Raw genomic sequence first — 20,453 nt, forward strand, 5'->3', positions numbered from 1 at the left:
TGCTGTGTTGTGCCATGCTGTGCCACACTACACTGTGCCACACTGTGCTGTGCAATGCTGTGCTGTGCCATGTTGTGCCACACTACGCTGTGCCATGCTGTGCTATGACACGTTGTGCTGTGCTGTGCCACACTGTGCTGTGCCATGTTGTGCTGTGCTGTGCCATGTTGTGCCATGCTATGCCACCCTATGCTGTGCCACGCTGTGCCACACCATGCTGTGCTGTGCTGCACTGTGCCATGCTGTGCCACACTGTGCTGTGCCGTGCCATATTGAACTGTGCCACAATGAGCTGTGCCATGCTGTGCCACAGTGAGCTGCGCCACAATGAGCTGTGCTGTGCCATGCTGTGCTGTGCCATGCTGAGTTGTGCTGTGCTATGCCATGCTGTGCTGTGCCGTGCTGGGTTGTGCTATGTTGCGCTGTGCTGCACTGTGCTGTGTTATGTTGTGCTGTGTTATGTTGCTGTGCTGTGCCACACTGTGCCGTGCTGTGCCACGCTGAGCTATGCCATGCTGTGCTTTGCCATGTTGTGTTTTGCCATGCTGTGCTACACTGTGCCATGCAATCAGGCTGGGGTGGCATTTGGGATGTAACTACATTGCATGCAACAACACCAGAATGTTAACGCATATTTCCCCCCGATGTTTGTAGTGTTTATCCTATACACACCACGTAGAAGGTTTTAAACTGCCCGGTCTGTAATTGGGCGTGGAGATAAGCTCAGGTTGATGGGCAGAGATGAGCTCTTCTGCCGCAGCCCTTCACCTGCCGCTATGTGAGACAGTCCAGGGGAGCGGCAGCGACTGCGGTGTGTGGCTCACGGATACGGCACCGAGAACCCCCACGAACGATCACCGTCCATCCCCAGAACTGGAAGGAATGAGGTCCAGGCGTCGCAAACCCTCGCACCGATCAGCTCGCGGTGCAAAGCAGAAGGGCCCGGGACCGCCGCGGCGTTGAGCGCTCTCGGGCGGAGCTGCAGCGCAGGGCGGCGGCCGCGGGGGGGCGCTGCGGGGCCGCGCTCAGCTCCGGCCCGGCACCGCGCCGAGAGCGCCGCGGGGGGACGCTGTGGGGCGCGGGGAGGGGGCGGGGCTCGGCTGAGGGTCCCGGACAGCGCCCTCGCCCGGAGCGGCCCCGTCCCCCGCCCGCGCCGGAAGTGACGCGCCAATCACGGCCGCCCGCTCTCTCCGCCGCCGCCGCCGCGAACAAAAGGGATTTCAGCCCGCGCCCCGCCCCCCGCGCCCCGCTCCGGCCGTCCGATTGGTCGCCCCCGCCGCCGCCGGCCGGGCCACGCCCCCTCCCCGCCTCCTTGGCGGCGGATTGGTCCGCGGGCGGCCCCGGCGGCGGCGCTGATTGGCGGCCGGGCCGTCCTTCAGCGGGCAGCGGGCAGGGGCGGGGCTGCACGGGCGCGGGGCGGTGCGGAGCTGAGCGGCGGCGGCGGCGGCGGCGCGGGCCGGGCTGGGCAGGGCAGGGCAGGTCGGTGCTGCGGACGGGGCGGCTCCGGGGGGCGGCGGAGGCGCGGTCCGTTTTCAGCGGCCCGGTGCTGTTCCGTCCGGAGGGGTCGCGGCAGGTGCGCGCCGGCGAGGCCTCGCTGCGGGCTGCGGAGCGCGGGTGGGGCGGGGGGCGGCACCGCCGGGCCGGGCTGCGGTCGGGGGCTCGGCGCGGGCTGCGGGGCTCCGGGCCCGGCGGGCGGTGCTGCGCGGCCGCGGGGAGCGGCGGTCCCGGCCCGCTGCGTGCGGGCGGCGTTGGTACCGCCCCGTCCGCGCGCTCCGCCGGGCTGCGCCGTGGATGTGTCCGCGTTCCCGTGGGCTCTCGGGGCCGCCGCCGCGATGCCGCCCCTCCCCGTGGAGCGGAGAACGGCTCCGTCCGAGCGGGCCGTATGGGAGGAGGAGCGGTGCCGGCCGTGCGGCTGTGCCGGCGGTGCGCGGTGGGAGCGCCCGGTTGGGGTCGGCCGAGGAGACGCCGCGGCCGCCCGGAGCAGCGCGGAGGGGAAGTTTACCTTTATTTGTTATCCGTGTTTATGCTGTGAGCCGCCTCCCGCTGCCCGAAGATGGGGGTTTATCTCCGACTGAGGGATAATATTTATGTCAGCAGACTGAATAACGCCGTCCTCGCGGTCTGCGGTCTGGCCGGGTGCGCTGCTCTGGTCGTGTCGCTGAATGTAAGGGGGCAGTGAGCCCTGCGGGGCTTCGAGACCTCGTGATGATGTGAAATGCGATGGTGGGGCTTCTGTCCGGCTCTGCGGGGATGGGGCCGGGCAGCGCAGGGCAGCGGTGGGACAGAGCTGCCACGGTGTGTTAATAAGGGCCGAGAGAAGGGATGTGTGCCCGTGCAAAGGCGTGGGGAGGGGGGTTGGCGCTGCAGGGGCTCAGGGCTGAGTGTTTATCAGCTCTCTGGTCCGGGTGCTGAGCTCTGCTGCCCGCAACAGCACAGCCACGGGGCTGCTGCTGTGAGTGCTGCTGTGCTTTGCTTCTGGGAGTGCACACGGGGTGTATTTCGGGGCAGGGCTTGTTTCTCTTGCGAAGCTGATTAAAGAGTGTAAGCACGGAAGCACGTTAAGAATAGCACGGCTTATTTCTTCTACGTGAGTCACAACGGGGGCATTTAGCATATAGAAGCCATTAGTGCCCGCAGTGGCTGCAGCTGCTGGCTGCCCTCTGCCACTCGGGGCCGATGGAGCCTTCAGCATCACTGCTTCTTGAGAGCAGAGCACGGGTCTGTTGTGCTGGGGGCTGTCGTGCTCACAGCCCCTTGGTGCCCGCTGTGCTGGGCTCAGAGCAGCAGCAGTGATGGGGGGGCTGTAGGAACACTGCCCTTCTGTGCAGCTGCTGTCTGAAGCACGGGGTGACTGCGTGGTGAGAGATCTGCCTGAAGAGCAGGGCTGGCACAAAGCAGACCTGTGACTTCTCGTGCTGTACGAAGGCTGCCTGCTCCTCTGCAAGCAGAACTTTGTGTTCCCAGCAACTGGAAAACTGCTGTGGCGTAAACAAGACAGGACTTGTATTTGTGCATGATCCTTTAGAGGCACCGCTGTGCAAATCGGTTGTGAAGTAGCAAAAGGCTCCAGAAGAATCACAGTTCAGCTGAATGCTGTGGCTGCTGGGACTGTGGGGGTTAAACCCTCCTGCTGACCTCTGCTGTGGGGTTGGGGGTCTGAGCAGCTCCTTTGCCCTACGGTGTTTTCTGACCAACGTGCAGAGCATGAGACTGTCAGCACGAGGGATGTCTCCATCAGGGATGAGGGTTTAGTAGGAGAAATGATTGCTGTTGTTTGCTAATAACATAATATAACATAGAGGTGTGGCAGAGGCCAATATAAGTGTGTTGGCAGGGATATAGAAGAGGTGAAAAACACCTTTCTGTATGTGGAGTTCAAGTGATGGATCCTCATTCTTGCATGAGCAGTGAAGTTCTATTTAATAAATGATGGCGATATTGAAAGAATAGTAATTAAATGCATGTTTTCTGTGGCATTGATTTTCTTTTTTTTTCTTTGGGCCTGTTCCATTAGCAGTGCATAATGGGCATTCCTCCAACGTGCACTGCAATGTTAACCTCACCATTGGGTTTGTGGAGGTGGCCCAAGTCGGGCTGCATTCATCACTGCCTGCAGCCTTAGTGCTGTTTGCAGCTGTGGGATCCAGATGTGCAACCCACAGTAGCACTGCTTCTGACTATCCCTGCTCCCCCATCAAGCAGTCCCTGGTGAAGGTTGTGCTGTTGCATTGGCCCTTGGGCTCTGCCTGCACCATCTGGGTGTGCATACGTTTGTGACCCTTTGGGAAGAGGTGAAAAACGAATCTCCTGCAACTGGTCTTTGGAGCTGAGGAGAGCAGAGCGTTTGTGCTGTGCATGCCCTGCTGTCCCACAGGGAGGCTGCAGTCTGGAAAACAGGGAGCTGAAGTTCAATAGAGACTCTGCGTCACAACTTGGTGTGCGAGGCGTTTCCGTGGGCATTGAGCTGGCTGTTCTGCCTTCTGTTTTTCAGGTTTTCAGGATGAATCTGGAAAAACTCAGCAAACCAGAGCTACTGACGCTGTTCAGCATTCTGGAGGGAGAGTTAGAAGCGAGGGATCTTGTCATAGAAGCCTTAAAGGTATGTTGTAAGTACCCTGATAAGGGACAAATGTCAACAGTGCTACTGGTTCGGGATCCTATCTTAGTACCAACAGTATTAGATAATAAATGCTGTATATTGCTCTGTGTCTCTGGATTTGTTGTAACTTGCTGCACCAGGCATTGCAGTTTAACTGCAGTGCTACGCGTGTGCTTTCATCAGTTCTGATAAAGGGTTCTGCTGTCCTGAGAAAAGAAGAAGGTCTGTAAGACTTCCTCTGCTGGTTGTGTTCTGAGTTAGCAAAGAAGGAGTCCTGAAGCAGAACATCCCTGCAGGAGGGAGCACAGATGAGTTCTTTGCTGAGAATAAAATGGCAAGATGAAAAAAGCCTGCATGGCTTTGCATCATGCGAAGCTGATGTGAGCTGGTGCTGCTGGCAGAGGCAGTGCTGTGTGCCCCTCCTCACTCCTCTTTGACCCCCTCTGCTTTGCTGGCACTCAGCCTGAGGAACTGAAAAATTCCCCTTTGACTGGAGACCGTTTTGTTGCTTCTTTTCCCCTTTGTGGATTGAAAAGCAGAGGTCCCTCTGGCCGTGCCATGATGGCACCTTCCCTGCAGTGTGAGGCAGGAGTGGCTGTCGTGCATTCTCCATGATTGCCACAGATATCCGGGGGATGCTGAGTGCTGACAAACCTGATTTTCATCCGTGATTTGGTGCTGCCAACCAAAGATTGCATCTGTTTATGCTCTGACAGCTGTAATTATTTGAGCACAGTGATGAGCTCAGGTGGGAATGGGCTCCTCCCGGCATTGCTGCGCAGCTCTGCTGGGTGTGCACTGACACGGGGCTGTCGGAGGGACCATTATTGCTGTCCTGTGACACGTTGTCACCAATAAGAATGAAGGTGCTCTGCAGGTTTGAGCTGTCGGCAGTCAGACACGCACTGCTCGGCAATGCCTGTAGCTGGGTATGTACAAATCCTTTCCTAAACTGCTCCACCACTTGTTGTGGTTAGGCCACATCTAGCTAACACAAACAGCAGTTAATCTTTCTGGTTTGCTCGTTAAAATTAAAACATTCACCATCCAGAAGGAGGATATGGATTGTCACGAGCCTGTCTGCACGGGATGCAGGCAGTACCAGCGTGTGGTTCCAAATCTGCTGTTTGTTTTCCCCCCATAGTGAACGTAATGCTGACAGTTTCAGTTCTTGCCACGCAGCTTGCCACTTGGTGCTGGTTGTGCTGTGTTGTGTGAAGGCTCTTGGCTTTCCCCCTTGTCGTGCTCAGCTCTGCGCTGTTGTCGTGCCCTTATGGCTTTATTAGGTGTTTCTTGGCGATTTGCCCCCGCTCCTTAGGAAGGAATGAACAAAATACTGCCTTTTGGCAGCCTGAGTTTTATCTGTGCTGGGTGAGACCTGTGTGGATTGGAAACACTGGGGTGAGCGTGCAGGGGGTGCAGGCTGCGTGGTAGTGGTTCACTGGAACAGGTTGCCCAAGGAGGCTGTGGATGCCCCATCCCTGCAGGCATTCAAGGCCAGGCTGGATGTGGCTCTGGGCAGCCTGGGCTGCTGGTTGGCGACCCTGCACATAGCAGGGGGTTGGAACTGATGAGCATTGTGGGCTTTTTCAACCCAGGCCATTCTATGGCATTTCTGGCCTTTTGAACTGTTCTTAAGGTCGTTGCAATTTGGTGAACTTTGGTACTGGTGTCTGCAGGTAGCACGGTGCCATGAAGAGAACCCATCCTCCAGCGTGGTTCTGTGCCTCCCATTTCAGGGAGCAGCATCACAGGGCTGCACTTCGCTCTAACCTGGCTTTACTTCAGCTTCCTTACTGCCTTCCCAGAGAGGAAAACTACTCAGAGGACGGGGCTCTGTAATCATGGCACGTCAGCAGGAGCGGTTGAGGTGCTGTCAGGTACAGCTCTGCCCCTTTAGAGCAGTTGGGACACTCACACTCTTGTTGCCGTTTCATTTTGCTGGTGATAGCCTTGTGGTGTAGGAGCAGCACTGCTGCCCCCCCAAACCACGTGCAGTGCACACAGGGCAGCGCTGAGGACCGCTGCAAGGAATGTTGCTCCGTTCCATAGGCATTCCATGCACACCTTCCTGTTGATATTTAACCTGCAGTCCTCTCCTGCGGGAGGAGTTTAACACGGTTGAAATGCCTTTTGGCACGGATTGCCTGGGACTCATAACTGAGGAGCAATTAAATGAAAGCTGCAACCTGTACCTGGTGGGTGCACAACACCAAACACCGTGCTCTCCCTGGGCTGGTTTCACCTTCAATTCAGATTTAATTGCTTCTGACCCCTTTTTTTGGATTCTTGAGGCAGACCCTACATTACCTTGTAAGAAAAAGCAAGTGCTTGCATAGGGAAAAGTGCCCTAATTTGTCAACTTGTAATTTGATTATAGCACAGCCTGCACTAATTGATATCCTGTGTGCTTAAAGGAAAGCATTCACCATCTGGCATTTAGCAGAGGAGCCGTGCACGCAGATGATGGATCCCAAAATAGCTTTCCTCTTCCATGAGGTCCCCCTGCCCGGCACTTTGCTCCTCCACACCTCAGCCCTGCCTGCACAGTACCAGGGCTCAGCTGGGGAGGCTTGGAGGGGGATGGGGGCACTGCTCAGGTGCTTGGATTCTAATTATAAAGAGCAGTTGTTAGGTCAGCTCTAATTAATGCCTCTCCCCATTCCGACTTGCCCTCTCTGTTTAGCCAAAAGTCGCTTCCTACCCGCTGCGTAAATCTCAGCACTCTGCAGAGCAGCCCTTCAATCTCCTTTCCCGTCCTTACGATCGTATTTAAATCATCCAAAAAGCCCAGATGCTGTCGGGGTTGCACAATGCTGTGGGCAGAGCTCTCACTCTGCATGCACAAACTGCTGGTGGGTTTGCTGAGAGCCATTTGGTATTTCCCTGTCTATGCGGGTAATTCAGAGCACAGTTCCCTGCTCCTCAAATGAGAGTTCTCTGCACGCTGGAAACAAAGTTCTGTTTATTTTTGGAGAACAGGAAGCAGGCTTCTGGCAGATTCCTTTGTGGTAAGGTCGGAGGCAGTGTGCATTGGAGCTGAAACTGTTTTGTGCTAAGGACCATGAGCTGCTGTTCCTTGCTTCCCTTCCAGCCTGGGTAATGGGCAATATTAATGCACTGCACAATTAAATGTCCATTTGTCGGTGGCTTTGGAAGTTTACTTACAGTGCACTCCACAAGCAAAAGCATCGACCTCTTTATTTCAACAGGAGAAAGTTCAGCAATGAAAAACCCACTACAGGTGCTGTTAATCTCTCACAGATGGGGCAGAGTGGGCTTCCCACGTGGCTTACAGAGCAGCTGAGATCCGGGGGGTGATCTGCAATGCCAGCCTTTCTGAGTGCTGTTCTCACAGCTTTGGGGGCTGGCACTGAGATGGGGAGCTGCCAGAGGAGGAACTGCAGCTCTGTGTTTGTCGAGGACATTTCTTACATTGTTCAGAGCTGATAACAGCCCTCACATGGGCACGTGCTCCCGTTGGTCTGCAGCACGACGGCGGTGGTGGTTCAGAGCAGTGTGTGTGTATGTGTGTTATCCCTTCTGCTGCATGCTGCCATCAGCACGGTGAGCTCTGCTGGGCCCCCAGCCCTGCTCGACTTCCAGGCTCCAGGGAACAAAGCTAATAAGGAAGTTGGAGGCAGGGAGAAGCTATTTACAGATTATGCCACTCTGCAACGTGAAGGAGGAACTCCTGTGCGTGTTTGTACTGCCTGTGCTGTAAGGGTGGTTAATTAACACTGTTTGTGTCGTGCCCTGGGTTACACCCCACGCTCCGACATCACAGCCCACGTCGTGTCCAGAAAAACACTCAAAGCAAGTGCTGGAAATTCCCCTCCTGATGTTCCAGTAAAATGAGTTGTAAAAATTACTGAGGGCAGAGAAAATGCTGTCTCATAAACAGGGCTTCAGTAAAAGGAAATCTTTTATCAAGGGGAAAAAAAAAAAAAAAAAAAAAGAAGATGGGAAAAATTCAGCCCAAAGCAGTGCAGAAACCCCAGGAGAAAACAGTGCCTCGTTGCACAGCGAGGCTTTGCTCTGCTCATCTGCACAGGAATCATCCCTCCAGCTCTGTCAGCTCTGGGTGCATTGGCAGCAGGAGCACAGATATCTGAGGTGATGCAGAGATCTAATTGCAGGAGATTGCACCTTCCCTCTAAGAGCGACTGATGTTGTGGGACGTCTATGTAATGTCACCTCTGCTTTTCCAGATTGGATCTTGTATTCCTGGCTCAGCAGTGCTGTTTGTCAAACGATTTCTTTGCTCCGAAGCTTCATTTCCAGTGGGTTTCTGTTACAGTCAGTGGGAGCTGAGATCTAAGCTGATTTTTTTTCCACGCTGAGCTCATTTGTGGAGTATTTCTCTCCCATCATTGAGCTGCTGCTGCTTGGAAAGTTGAACAAAAACTGCATTTAAGACTGAATTCCAGTTCAGACAGAGCGAAGGCTGCTGGAGCTGTTTGCATGTAACCCCGGTGTGATGGGAGGGCATTGGGGGAAGGGATGGTCCCAAAGCTGTGCAGAATGGCCCCTGGGGTGACTGCAGTGTGGCAGTCCTGGGCCTGTCCCCATCGTCCCGTGATGGCCACGGTACCTCTCAGCCCTGCAGATCTGCATTTGCAGGTGTGTGTGGTGGCCCAGATGCCAAAGCAGCCCTGTAAACCAGCAGCAGTTGGTGCAGGATGAGCTGGTTACAAGGGTGGTTGTTTTTGTTTTGCACTTTGGACAGCTTTAATTCCTGTCGGTGCTCTGCTGGACTTCCCAATGCCATCAGTGCTGTGACAGCTCAGCTGGCTGTCGGGCTCCTTCAGGGAAGTACTGAGTTGCTCAAAGCAGTGAAAAGGAACTTCTGATTCTTTCCCAGCAGGAAATAAACCCTCCAACCTGCAGAGGAGCTCAGAGCCCAATGCTGACCAGGAGCATGGGGGGGAGCGCAGCTATTGCTGCAAGCACTGAATGCATGAGAGCCAGAGGTTGTGTGCAGGGGGTGTGAACCTCACTGGTGGTAAATCCCAGCTCCTTGAGCTTTGATTGGGAAGAAGGACCAGAAGCAAACTTAGGGGCTGCCCTGCTGCCCGGCCAGGGGCACAGCACTGCTTGGGGTGTCCCCAAGGGCTGGCAGCTGCAGGCACGCCGTGCTTGAGTCACTGCCATATCCCTTGGGCTCTTGGAGAGAGCTTTGCTTGAGTCACCTCTATGAGTTCTTCAGAATAGCTGAAGTTCCCCACCCCAGCACCAAAAAAAAAAAGGCTGTGTTTTTTCCTGTGATTCACTAACCCACGGGTGGCTCATTATCCAGGGCTGCCCTCCCATTTCCAGGGCTAAGCCTTTCCTTCCTCTTTGGTTTTTTTTTTGTTTCAAATGTAAAGTTGGAATGATATCTTCAGCTCTGATCAAGCACACATAGGACCGTCACACCCACCTTTCCCAGGAAGAGATGAGCAGTGTTTGGGAGCACATTTGTTTGCTGCAAGGGTTAGAATCCAGCTCCAATTCAGTCTCATAGGACAAATGTCTCCGAGTGGGTTTGACTGTGGAGGAGGCATGGAGAGAGAAGTGCTTTTGTTGTTCCTTTTTCCAAGGCAACCCACACGTTTTTCCCTTACAGAGAGCAATGGTTGCCTTTGGTTGCTATTTTTTTCCCATGCTAATCACGTGGCTGCATCTCAGAATATAAACAGGACCGAGAAGTCTCTGTTGATGTTTGAGTAGAGATTTACTGTGCATCACATCGGTCCTCTGAGCCATGCAGTTCTGTTGCATCAGTTTGCTTTTCTGCTCCAGCTGCAGTGTCTGGAGCACCATGCACTGTTGTATGCTTGAGGGAAGCATTTTATTTCCCAGTGCTGTTTATTGAGACGTAAGAAAGCACCCGTTCCAATGAAAAGGGAGCAGAGGAGGCAGTATTTGTCAGTCAGACTGCGGCTCTCCTACCTAAAAGATGTCCTTAAGCAATCCTGTAAGAAATGGTTGATGCTTGGTAATGGTTTGTCCTTCATGTTCCTACTAAGGGAGTGCACGGTGATGCTGACGTTGTTCTGTGTTCAAAGTGCCCTCATCATCACTGTCATAGAATCATAGAATGGCCTGGGTTGAAAAGGCCCTCAATGATCATCTCATTTCAACCCCCCTGCCATGGGCAGGGTTGCCAACCACCAGACCAGGCTGCCCAGAGCCACATCCAGCCTGGCCACGTCCATCCATGGCCCATGTCTATCTCTGGATGGACATGGGCTGCACTGCTGTTCAGGAGGTCAACTGCTCGACTGCCTTCTGCTATATGAATTACTGCCTTGTTCTCATCTGTTAGCCAAGTGCTTTGAACATGCCACGCATAACACTGTAGATAATGGGATATCATGTGTCAGACTGCTGGGATTTCTTTACCTTTAAGTGGAAAATGAGGAAAGGGGGGTATGACCTATCAACAGTTTCCATTTTTTGTTTAGCAGGGGTTGTGCTTTACGTATATTGAAATGCAAATTTGTTTTGATACGGCAGGCCCAGCACAGAGACACCTTCATTGAAGAGCGCTATGGGAAGTACAACATCAGTGATCCATTAATGGCTTTGCAGAGAGATTTTGAAGCCCTGAAAGAGGCGAATCATGGTGAAAAGCAGCCAGTATGCTCCAATCCCTTATCCATCCTGAAGGTGGTGATGAAACATTGCAAGAATATGCAGGAAAGAATGTTATCCCAACTAGCTGCTGCAGAAAGCAGGCACAGAAAGGTATGTTTTGCTTCAAATAAGCTGTGCAGAGGTTAATAGTTGCATTTTGAAAGTATGTTGGTTTCAATAAAAGCACTGAAATGCCTTGGATTTGGTGACTGAAAGGACTGTGCACCTTCACGTGAACTTCTTGACGCTCTGTATGATGCAACGGGGAGGCTCAGCAATTGTAATGATAACATTTGAAATGCATTCAAGGGGTTTCTATTAGAGGACATGCAGAAGGAGTTAGCATGCCCAGAACTGAGAGGTACGGTACCAAATGTAAGAGAATTCCTGGATGGTTGAATTCTCAACAGACATATCACTGTTCTGCATGATCATCAAGGACCTGGTACCACGTACTTATGGCAGGGTACCTCCTATAAGATGAGCTTTCCTAACACAGTGTGACATGGCCAAAGCTGCTTTTCATGCTGTTTGGTACCTTGAATGTGGTGCCATCAGTGATGTTCTATCAGGCTTCTTCCCATAGGTTTGCCCATCTGGCACGCCTTATTTTATTAGAGGAGGATAAAGCCACGCTGTACAGAACTCAAAGACCCATTACAATGTACTCTCTTTATGTAACTACTCAGCTCTTAAAAAGCAAACACACAAATCTGTGTTTACATGGGGTTTTTCTTGGCCTGTAGTAAACCTGAACAAGCCAAATGATCAACTGTTTGGTTCTGCTGCCTGGTCAGGGCTGAGAGGAAATGCCCAAGAGCGTGGTACTGGAATCTGCACCTGGGAGGAGCCTTCAGGTGCATCTCTAGCACCTGCATTGCAGCACTGTGACTCAACCTCTTCACATAGAATCACAGAATGGCCTGGGTTGAAAAGGCCCACAATGATCATCTCATTCCAACCCCCTGCTATGTGCAGGGTCTCCAACCAGCAGCCCAGGCTGCCCAGAGCCACATCCAGCCTGGCCTTGAATGCCTGCAGGGATGGGGCATCCACAGCCTCCTTGGGCAACCTGTTCCAGTGCTTCACGTACTGAAAAGTAGCTGGAATTTTTCCTTTACTTGCATCAGAGTGGCACCTAGCAGCTAGCTTTTACAGTACCAAATTTAAGTATATTTTTAGCTACTGCATCTGTTTTGATGGGGATAAGACAGAGCAAGGTTCTTGCAGTCTGTGAGGAGCATGAAGCATTCCTGGTGAAGAAACCTCGCAGTGATGTGAGCTGCCAGCTGGGCTTCCCATCGCTGTGCTGAGTGCTGGCAGCTGGAGCTCTCAGCTGCCCATTGGTGCTGGGGAGTCGTGGGAGGCACAATGTGTGTCACCTTTCAGACAAGAATCTAGCTAAATATTCACAGGAAAGTCAGATTTCCCCCCCACTTTTCCTCTAATAAAAAGGTTCCCTGTGTACTTGAAAGATATGCAAGCATTGTTTGGAAGCCTAAATTGCAGGAAGACTGAGAAGCTGCTGTAAATTCCTGCTGACTGTTTTTGGACAGCCTGGAGGTCTGCAGGGTGATGCAACCTCACCCAAGAGACTCCACCATATTTGGCTTTCTTCTCGTTGAGTTAATAGAATTTCAGTTGTTCATCTAATTCAGCATAAAAAACTGAAGGAGCTCCTTAACCGGGTCCTTATGGCAAGCAGTTTCATTTCAAGAGCTCATCTTGTTCTGAAGTGGAAGAACAAACGGATGTTCTTGAAAATAAACTTCGCTCTGCAGTCCTCAGATGGGGCAGTCTGTGTGCAAACTGCAGCCTGTTGTGCCACGTGCTCTGCTCCTGCTGGCTTTGTTGGAGGTGCAGACAGGAGGTGCTGATGAGGGCACTGTGCAGCTGGTGACAGGTAAGGTACAGCCAGTAGTGATGGATAACACGAGCCTCTGGGCTGCTGTGCAGTGGTGAGGAGGAGCATGCAATGCAATGTGGCTCTTAGAGAATAAAGTGAGAACTTGTGAAGTGTGGGATTTTTTTCTTGCTTCTTTCTGGCCCAGCTGTGAAATAAGGACAGAGCGTGACTTGTCCAAAAGCTGCTCATTTGTATTTTGAGTTGTGCTCAGATGTCTGAGGCCACAGTGGTGGCTCTTTCATCCAAGCTGGCCGCAGAGTGGGCGCAGGTCTCTGTGCTTTGCTCAGCCTGTGAGCGCAGCAGGGCACTGCGGTGACTGGTGTTTGCTTGGCAGGTGATCCTGGACCTGGAGGAGGAGAGGCAGCGGCATGCCCAGGACACAGCAGAGGGGGATGATGTCACCTACATGCTGGAGAAGGAGCGGGAGCGGCTCACCCAGCAGGTACAGCCTGTGGCTGCTCACTGCCCAGCCCGGGGTTCCATGCAGCTCCGGTTGGGTGCCGAGTGGCTGCTGGGGCCAGATCACACCTCGGTGTCAAAAGAATATCAGGGCCTCGCTCCTCTGTAAGGCTCTCCCAGCTTTTATCATTTCAGTAGGAAAAGCAGTCTTAGTTTTCTGGTAAGCTATTCATATAGACAAGTTGCTTTGCAGTCTTACTTCAGCCCGAAATCTGTGCAGTTCTCAAGAGCACAGCTCTGCTTACAAGTGATGACGCTTTCTAGTACTCGAAACTGAGAAGAAGTCATGGAAGGTCTCCTAGGGGGATTGTTCAGAGATTATAATAAATATTTAAGCTGCTATTTTCTGTTACTGAAGCACTGCAGGCTTTAATAAACGTACGTAACACATCAGCACTTTAAAGTCTAAATGCTTCTAAAAGGCAAACTGACAAAGCAGTAAATGGGGTGGAAGGAAGATTTGCTTCAGATCAACTGCTCAGATCAGTGCATGGCAGCTGTGTACAGCTCACTGCCAACCGAGTTCCATATGCAGCGTAACTACTAGTAAGTAATAATCCTTAATACCCATGAGCAGAGCTCCTTGTTGTACAAGGTTGTCCTGCAGGCACCAGGGGCAGAATTTCCTTATTCATCTTAGGCATGGCCATCTTTTCTTGGGGAATAGTTATATATGTATATGTGTGTGTGTGTATTTATATACATATATATATATATATATAAAACCCCATTTGCTTTTGGGTTGTTACGCTTTGTTTACTTTCAGGAGGTGCTGCATTTCACTTACAGCCTTTCTTTGCTCCTCTCTTCCAGCTGGAGTTTGAAAAATCCCAGGTGAAAAAGTTTGAGAAAGAGCAGAAGAAGCTCTCGAGCCAGTTGGAGGAGGAGAGGGCACGCCACAAGCAGCTGTCCTCCATGCTTGTTGTAGAGTGCAAGAAAGCCACTGCCAAAGCAGCAGAAGAGAGTCAGAAGACGGCAGAACTGAGCTTGAAATTGGAAAAAGAGAAGAGTAAGGTGAGTAAGCTGGAGGAGGAGCTGGCATCCAAGAGGAAGCGGGGCTTACAGATGGAAGCACAAGTAGAAAAGCAGCTCTCGGAGTTTGACATTGAAAGAGAACAGCTGAAAGCCAAGCTGAACAGAGAGGAGAACCGTACAAAAGCGCTGAAAGAAGAAGTGGAATCTCTGAAGAAAGCCCTGAAAGAGCTGGAGGCCGCTTGCCAGGAGCACGGTCCTACTGAGCCTTTGCAGCCAAGTCTCTCTGTGATGTCCAGAGGCGTTGCTACTGACAGTCCTGCCGTCAAGTCTGCGTCGTGCCAGACGGAGTTTCCACAAGCAGACCGAGCAAATCCTGCTGGTGCAAGCAAAGCTGTGCACGCTGCGTTTCCCAGCCCTCCTACACCTACTCATTCCTATGCGAAATCCAACGGTCACTGTGATACAGACGTGCAGACGGGTGGTGAGCTGCTGCAGCCGAATGCCGCGGAGAGCCAAGCGCAGAAGGAGAAACCCACCGGTGCAGCGCCAGAGAACACAGTTGAGAATGGAAGTTCTCCCATCAGAACGGAGTCACCGGTGCATCTGCTGTCCCAGCTCCCTCCCAGCGGGGTATCCCTGTCTCCCAGCAGCACGGCTGCCTCCTCCCTCACACCTTCCCCGTGCTCCTCCCCCGTTCTGAGCAAACGCTTGGTGGGAGCTCCCGCAGGCAGCCCCGGTTACCAGTCCTCCTACCAGGTGGGGATCAATCAGCGCTTCCACGCAGCTCGGCACAAGTTTCAGTCTCAAGCTGAACAGGACCATCAGTGCAGCGGCCTGCAGAGCCCACCAGCGAGGGATCTCTCTCCTACTCTAGCAGATAACTCTGCTGCCAAGCAGTTAGCGCGCAACACGGTCACTCAGGTCCTGTCCAGATTTACCAGCCAGCAGGGACCCATTAAGCCCGTCTCCCCTAACAGCTCACCTTTTGGCACGGACTATCGAAATCTGGCGAATGCTGTGAGCCCTAAGAGTGAATCTGGTCATTCTCCAAGCCCCGGCAAGGTTTCCAGCCCTCTCAGCCCGTTGTCTCCTGGGATTAAGTCACCAACCATCCCTCGAGCGGAAAGAGGGAACCCTCCACCCATTCCTCCAAAGAAACCTGGCCTGGCTCAGTCGCCCGCTGCTCCAACTCCGCTCACCAAAGCCTCCTCTCAGCCGTCCTCCCTGGGTGCCCCCATGGACGTGGCGAGCAGTTGCTCCAACAACGCCGTGGTGTCCAATGGCAAAGACATTGAGATCCTCCTGCCAACCAGCAGCTAGTCTCCAGCAGATGTGAATGTGACATTCCGTGGCTTAGCATGCTCGAGCTGAGGCACTGTTTTTTCCACTCCGTGTTATTTATTTCCATAGTAGCAGAACCTGTCTGTATAAAGCATTTAGTATATATATATTTTTTTCTTTTTTAATAGGTAGGAAAATATTTTTGTTTATGAAGAAACCTTAACTACAGCTATATACAGTAGCCTCAACGTGTCTCATGGCAACAGTCGAATCAATAACAAGAACCTTAACCCTGCACTGGATCTTACCTATCAAGCTAAAACGGGACTGAAATGCTACTTAGAGACTAAGCAGAAATAGCTTCTGCAGACTTTTTACTCCAGATGAACATTGTATAAAAAGAAAAAAGTGCCTGAACTTAAGCCTGCATTCCAATATATGAATGTGATCCTTTGGAAAAGGTGAGGATGGGGACCATCTAGCTGCAGGATCAAACCCTTCTGTGAGTCATGAATGTTTAGGATGACACTGTTTTTGATTCTTTGCATTTGCTGCAGTTAAGTTAGCAAATGTCTTATGGATTCTGTAAGGTGAGCACCAAACTGCTGCGGCAGCCACAGCCACACTGCATCCCTCAGGACAGAGCTCCTGGGGGCTCTGGGAAGCAACGCAGGTTTCCTGGGCTAGAACTGAGCAATACAACCCACTTTCCTTCCTGTATGGTGAGGGTGGCGAGGTGCTGGAACACGTTCCCCATAGAGCTGTGGGTGCCCCATCCCTGGAGGCACTGCAGCTCAGGTTGGCTGCCCTGTTGATGTGCTGGGGGGGCACCCAGCCCAGCATAGGGGTTGGCACCGGGTGGTCCTTAAGGACCCCTCCAACCTCTGAGCCATTCTATGATTCTGCATTCACTGTCCAAGCAGGTTTTTTTTTTGCTTTCCTGTAGCACATCCCGCGTGCTTTGATGGCTGAACTCCAGGTTCTGGTGTGTCCCTTTTGATTTCCACTTTCTTTAAGCATCCTACTGTTGTGTGTAGAACTTCTGAGAAAAGGATCTTGCTGTCACTTGATCAAGGTCTTGCTATTACTTGAAAACAAGAGAACCAAAACACCAGTCCATATGATAGAGGGGTTGTGTGGGTTTTTTTTTTTTGCAACGTGGGATCTTCTGCTCTACACAAAAGCAATAATTTTGTTCATCATTTGCACCCATGGCGTCCAGCTGACCTGGATCTCAGGCAGGACTTAGCTGTGGGCTTTTTGGCTTTCATTGGCTGCTGCAAATAGGGAACCAAATAATTGCTGTCCCACGTGTAGGTAGTCTCACACACTCGCCTATTAAGTACACAGTGCATTATCAAAGTCTATTCTTGAGCCTTTCCTGGATAAAAAGAGAGCGTGGGAATTCACTGAGATGCAAAATCATTTAGAGCAGAGGGAATGGGTGAAGTTTGAGGCAAATCCTTTGCAAGAAAAGCAGCCTGGGCCCAAATGGGGCAGAGCAGCTGCTTCTGTGCGGGACGTGCAGCCCTCACTGTGATGCTCTGCCCTCACTCTGCATGCAGTGCTTGGCTCCGTGCAGTGAGCAGTGCCCGCGGGTGATGCTGGGCGGTGGAGGCAGAGAGCAAAACCCTGAGTTAATTTCTCAGCTGTTGCTTATGAGCTGAACCTGCACTCAGAAGCATCCAGCGCTCCCTCCCCCAGCAGCACCAGGTTGCCTACAGCCGGAGATGCTTTCTCCTTCAGCCTCGTTAAATATTTAATTAAACAAAACGTGTCCCACTTTGCCATAGGAGAAACACCCGCGGCAGCCGGGAGGATGCACTGCTGTACCTTAATGGGTTCCCTCGAGCTTCGGGTCTCCCTTTGTAGTACTTCAGAGCCCTGTGCTGCTTTGAAGTGGCTGTTACCCGCGGTGACCCCACTGTCCTCCCTGCACAGACATTCAGGTCCATACCCACCTATCAGCAGCCTTCAAGTCGTGCTGTTGTGTGCCATGGTTCCTAACCCCTGGGAGCAGCAGCAGCCCTTTGGGAAGCACATTTACTGCTCTTTTTAAGTACTCATAGCAGATTTGGTTTCTCCTCTTGGTGAGTGTAATTCCAGAGATGGATGGGCAGATGGATTCAGGCCCACGTGTGGCTTTTGATCCAAAAGCAAGGCTTTGTATACACTGCTTTAACACGTTCCTTTGCTTTTACGTTGATGTAAATTGTATTATCCCCCCTCCTTATAGCTCTAGAGAGAGACTATGATGAACTTTATTAGGAAATGCACTGAGTACTGTTTCTTCTAAAATATACTATGGGAAGGGGCATGCAGAAGAATGTATTTTTGCTAGCAGCCCATCTTTGGGGGGGAATTAAGCACAAAGGTGGCAGTGGCTCCAATTAACTCAGTGAGGAGCTCAAAGATAGAGCTGTCCATGTAGATTCCGTGTGAAAGCAGCTGAATATCACTCCTGGAACTCCCACCTGTCACAAGCAAGAGTTGTCACTGGAGAATGGAGTATAATGAAGTGCAAAGACGTGTACTCTGGTATTAATCCATTAACACTTGTACATTTGTAAAGCCAAACGTACCGAGCTGAAGTCTTTAATCATTTTTATAGCTGACGGCATTAAACGTGTTAAACATTCGTATGATCAATAAAGGATTTTATTTTTAACATTGCTCGAGCTGCCCTTTGGAGCTGTGAGCCGGGCGGGGTCCGGCACTGCGGGGCCGGGGAGGGATGCGGGTTTTGGTGCTGCTGTGCGGGTCCGTCGCTCATCTCCGAGTGCTCCGCTACAGCCAGAGGCGGAACCCGCACCGCCCCGCAGCTCCCGGGCGGAGCAGCGCTTTCCCAGCAGCGGAGGTGGGGATGTGTGCGAGCTGCCGGAATGCGACGAAGCCTCCTATAAACAACGACGCCCGCCGTGCTTTTCTACGCCGCGTCGGGCACGAGGAAGGCGGGCGGTGCCGCGGGGTGTGCGGGCGGCTCTGAGTCATCCCCGCACACACAGCGCCCATTCACCGCCCGGGGCCGCTCCGGGGTGAGCCCGGGGACGCGGCCGTGCCGAGCCCGGCACAGAGCGGCACTGTTTTCCCGGTGAGGGCGTCGAGGGCGGCGGGCAGAGCCGTGACTCACAGTTTCTGTTTGTCAGCAGCCGCTCAAAGCTCAGCGCCCGTTCCCGTGTCCGCCTGCGCCCGGGGCTGCGCTGGGAGAGCGGGGTTCGCTTTGGAGTGAGGGCTGCGGTCCCGCAGCTCTGCACCGCGCGTTGCTCCGGGCTGTGGGCCGCTGCCGGGTTCTGTTTGGGAGAAAAGAAGAAAGCGTTTTCGTTCGGTGCGCGTATGGTCCTGTTTCACCCGGAATCAGCCGCGTTGATGTCATGGCTTTTGTACGTGCCGGTGGGGGCGATGCTTCGGGAAGGCTCTGCTGGGCACGAGCGGCCGGCGGCGGACAGGGGCAAAACGCTGACGGGCAGCGGCGATTCCGGCCCAGGCCGGGATGGGGAGCGCAGCAGCGGCCCCAACCGGGTGAGAAGGCGAATGGAGGTCGGCGGCTGCGGCTCGGAGCTCAGAGCGGCGGGCGGCGCTCCCGCAGCGCTCCCTGCAGGCGCGGGGCGGAGTGCCGCAAGCGCGGAACCGCTGTCGGCCGCCAGGGGGCGCTGTGCGCCCGGGGATGGCAGCGCGGCGCGGGGGGGCAGTGCGGGTCCCGTTGCGGTGCCGCTGAGGACACGGACTGCTGCCCCGCATCGCCTCGCAGTGACCCAGCCCGGTACCCGTGCGCTGTTTGCACCACCCGAACCCGGCGAGTGCAGCCGGGGGGAGCTTTGGGCGCCGAGCGCTGCCGTGAAAAGTCTTCCTGCGATCGGCTTAGCGGCAGCAGAGATGCGGGGCGGTGAGAGCTGGGACGGGGGGACGGCTGTGTGCTGCAGCCCCTCCTCGGAGCTCCCTGCAGTGCTGCGCGTTTACCGCTGCGTTGCGTTGCTCACTCTGCCCCTTGGCCCCGTACACCTGCAGGGCCGCAGGTACGGCGGTGCTGGCAGGAGGTCACGCAGCACGGAGCGGAGCAGAGCCGGGGCTGTCGGTCTCATCCTGCTCCCAAAGCGGACGAGGCTTCGCTTCGAGCTCAGCCCGGGAGCCGTCCGCGGCCACAGCTGCCTCTCATCCGCAGGAGCCTCCCGGGCAGCGCGTGATTAATGCTTTGTCACGGGAGGACGGCAAGAAGCTGCCATTAATAAATGCCCGCTCAGGGCAACGCTGCTCTGCCGTCCGCTCACGCTGTGCCGGCGCTGCGCCGCGTGGTGCTGCGTTATGGGGCCGGGGGCAGCGGGTTGGGGTCAGCGCTGTCTGCCAGCAGGCATCGCCCGCGGAGGCTGTTTGTTTTTGTAGCAGCTGGATGTGTCTGGGAGGGATGGGAACGTCTCCTGTCACCCGTGGGCCGGGAGGAGGGCCGGCAGGGCAGGGATAAAGCTCCTGACAAGTTTGGACTAGCGGGCGAGTTGATTAGCTGAGAGATGAAAATTCACAGCTCCGCTCTCGCCGGCCATGAGCTGCCGGAGATGTGTTTATGTGAGCGGAAGGCACCGCACAGGCGGCTGCGCTCCACGGCCGGGTCGGGGCAGGGCAGAGCCTGGCAGTGCCGGGGAGCAGCGGCTCTGCTCTGCGCACGGGGAGGGGGGCACGGCCGGGGCCGCGCGTTGCATCGCCGGTGCAGCACAAATGCAGCCGCGCCTTTGGCCGCCGTGCGCTCGGCGCTCCGCTGCTGCGCCCGTGCAAAGCATTGGGGGCTGCGGTTGATGGGAACGAGCGCTGTCGGGCACGCAGAGCGCAGCCCTCGCATGGCTGCTGGGGGGGCCGTGCTGATGGCCGTGGGGTTGGGGACACGGACGCGGGCACCCCGCGCTACTCGGCTGTTCGCTGCAGCCGAGGGTGAAGCAGAACGCAGCAGGGTGAGCACAGAGCGCTGTCAGCTGACGGGCTGCGCTCGCACCGCGTCTGATGGTACAGATTACACGATGATAGACAGAGATAAACGCATACAGCTGGAGGCAGGATCAATCCGTGCTCCACGATGTATAATTGTCTTGAAAATAAGGTAATGACCAGCTCTTGGAATGCTTTGAT

At 54.0% G+C, this 20,453-nt stretch overlaps 2 protein-coding genes across 4 annotated transcripts; one reads left to right on the forward strand and one right to left on the reverse strand.

The window, feature by feature from the left end:
• Window positions 1–1,429: 1,429 nt before the first annotated feature.
• CTTNBP2NL (CTTNBP2 N-terminal like) lies at window positions 1,430–18,009 on the forward strand. Of its 3 annotated transcripts, none has more exons than XM_015299029.4 (5): window positions 1,430–1,573; window positions 3,992–4,099; window positions 10,601–10,831; window positions 12,961–13,068; window positions 13,899–18,009. In XM_015299029.4, the coding sequence occupies exons 2-5, from the start codon at window positions 4,001–4,003 to the stop codon at window positions 15,378–15,380; spliced, it is 1,920 nt and encodes a 639-aa protein (XP_015154515.2). In that variant the 5' UTR covers window positions 1,430–1,573; window positions 3,992–4,000; the 3' UTR covers window positions 15,381–18,009. The 3 variants fall into 3 exon arrangements, with proteins under 3 accessions (XP_015154515.2, XP_015154514.2, XP_417997.5); XM_015299028.3 differs by having other exon boundaries at window positions 1,430–1,479; XM_417997.8 differs by having other exon boundaries at window positions 1,464–2,164.
• Window positions 17,982–20,169, reverse strand: LOC107055190 (translation initiation factor IF-2-like). The gene is made up of 3 exons (XM_040652756.1): window positions 19,919–20,169; window positions 18,730–19,286; window positions 17,982–18,631 (listed from the first exon to the last, which is right to left on the reverse strand). Exons 1-3 carry the CDS (start codon window positions 20,167–20,169, stop codon window positions 18,495–18,497), a joined length of 945 nt encoding a protein of 314 aa, XP_040508690.1. The 3' UTR covers window positions 17,982–18,494.
• Between the last annotated feature and the right edge of the window lie 284 nt (window positions 20,170–20,453).

Source organism: Gallus gallus, chromosome 26 (assembly GCF_016699485.2).
Source record: "Gallus gallus isolate bGalGal1 chromosome 26, bGalGal1.mat.broiler.GRCg7b, whole genome shotgun sequence".
Classification (NCBI taxonomy): domain Eukaryota; kingdom Metazoa; phylum Chordata; class Aves; order Galliformes; family Phasianidae; genus Gallus; species Gallus gallus.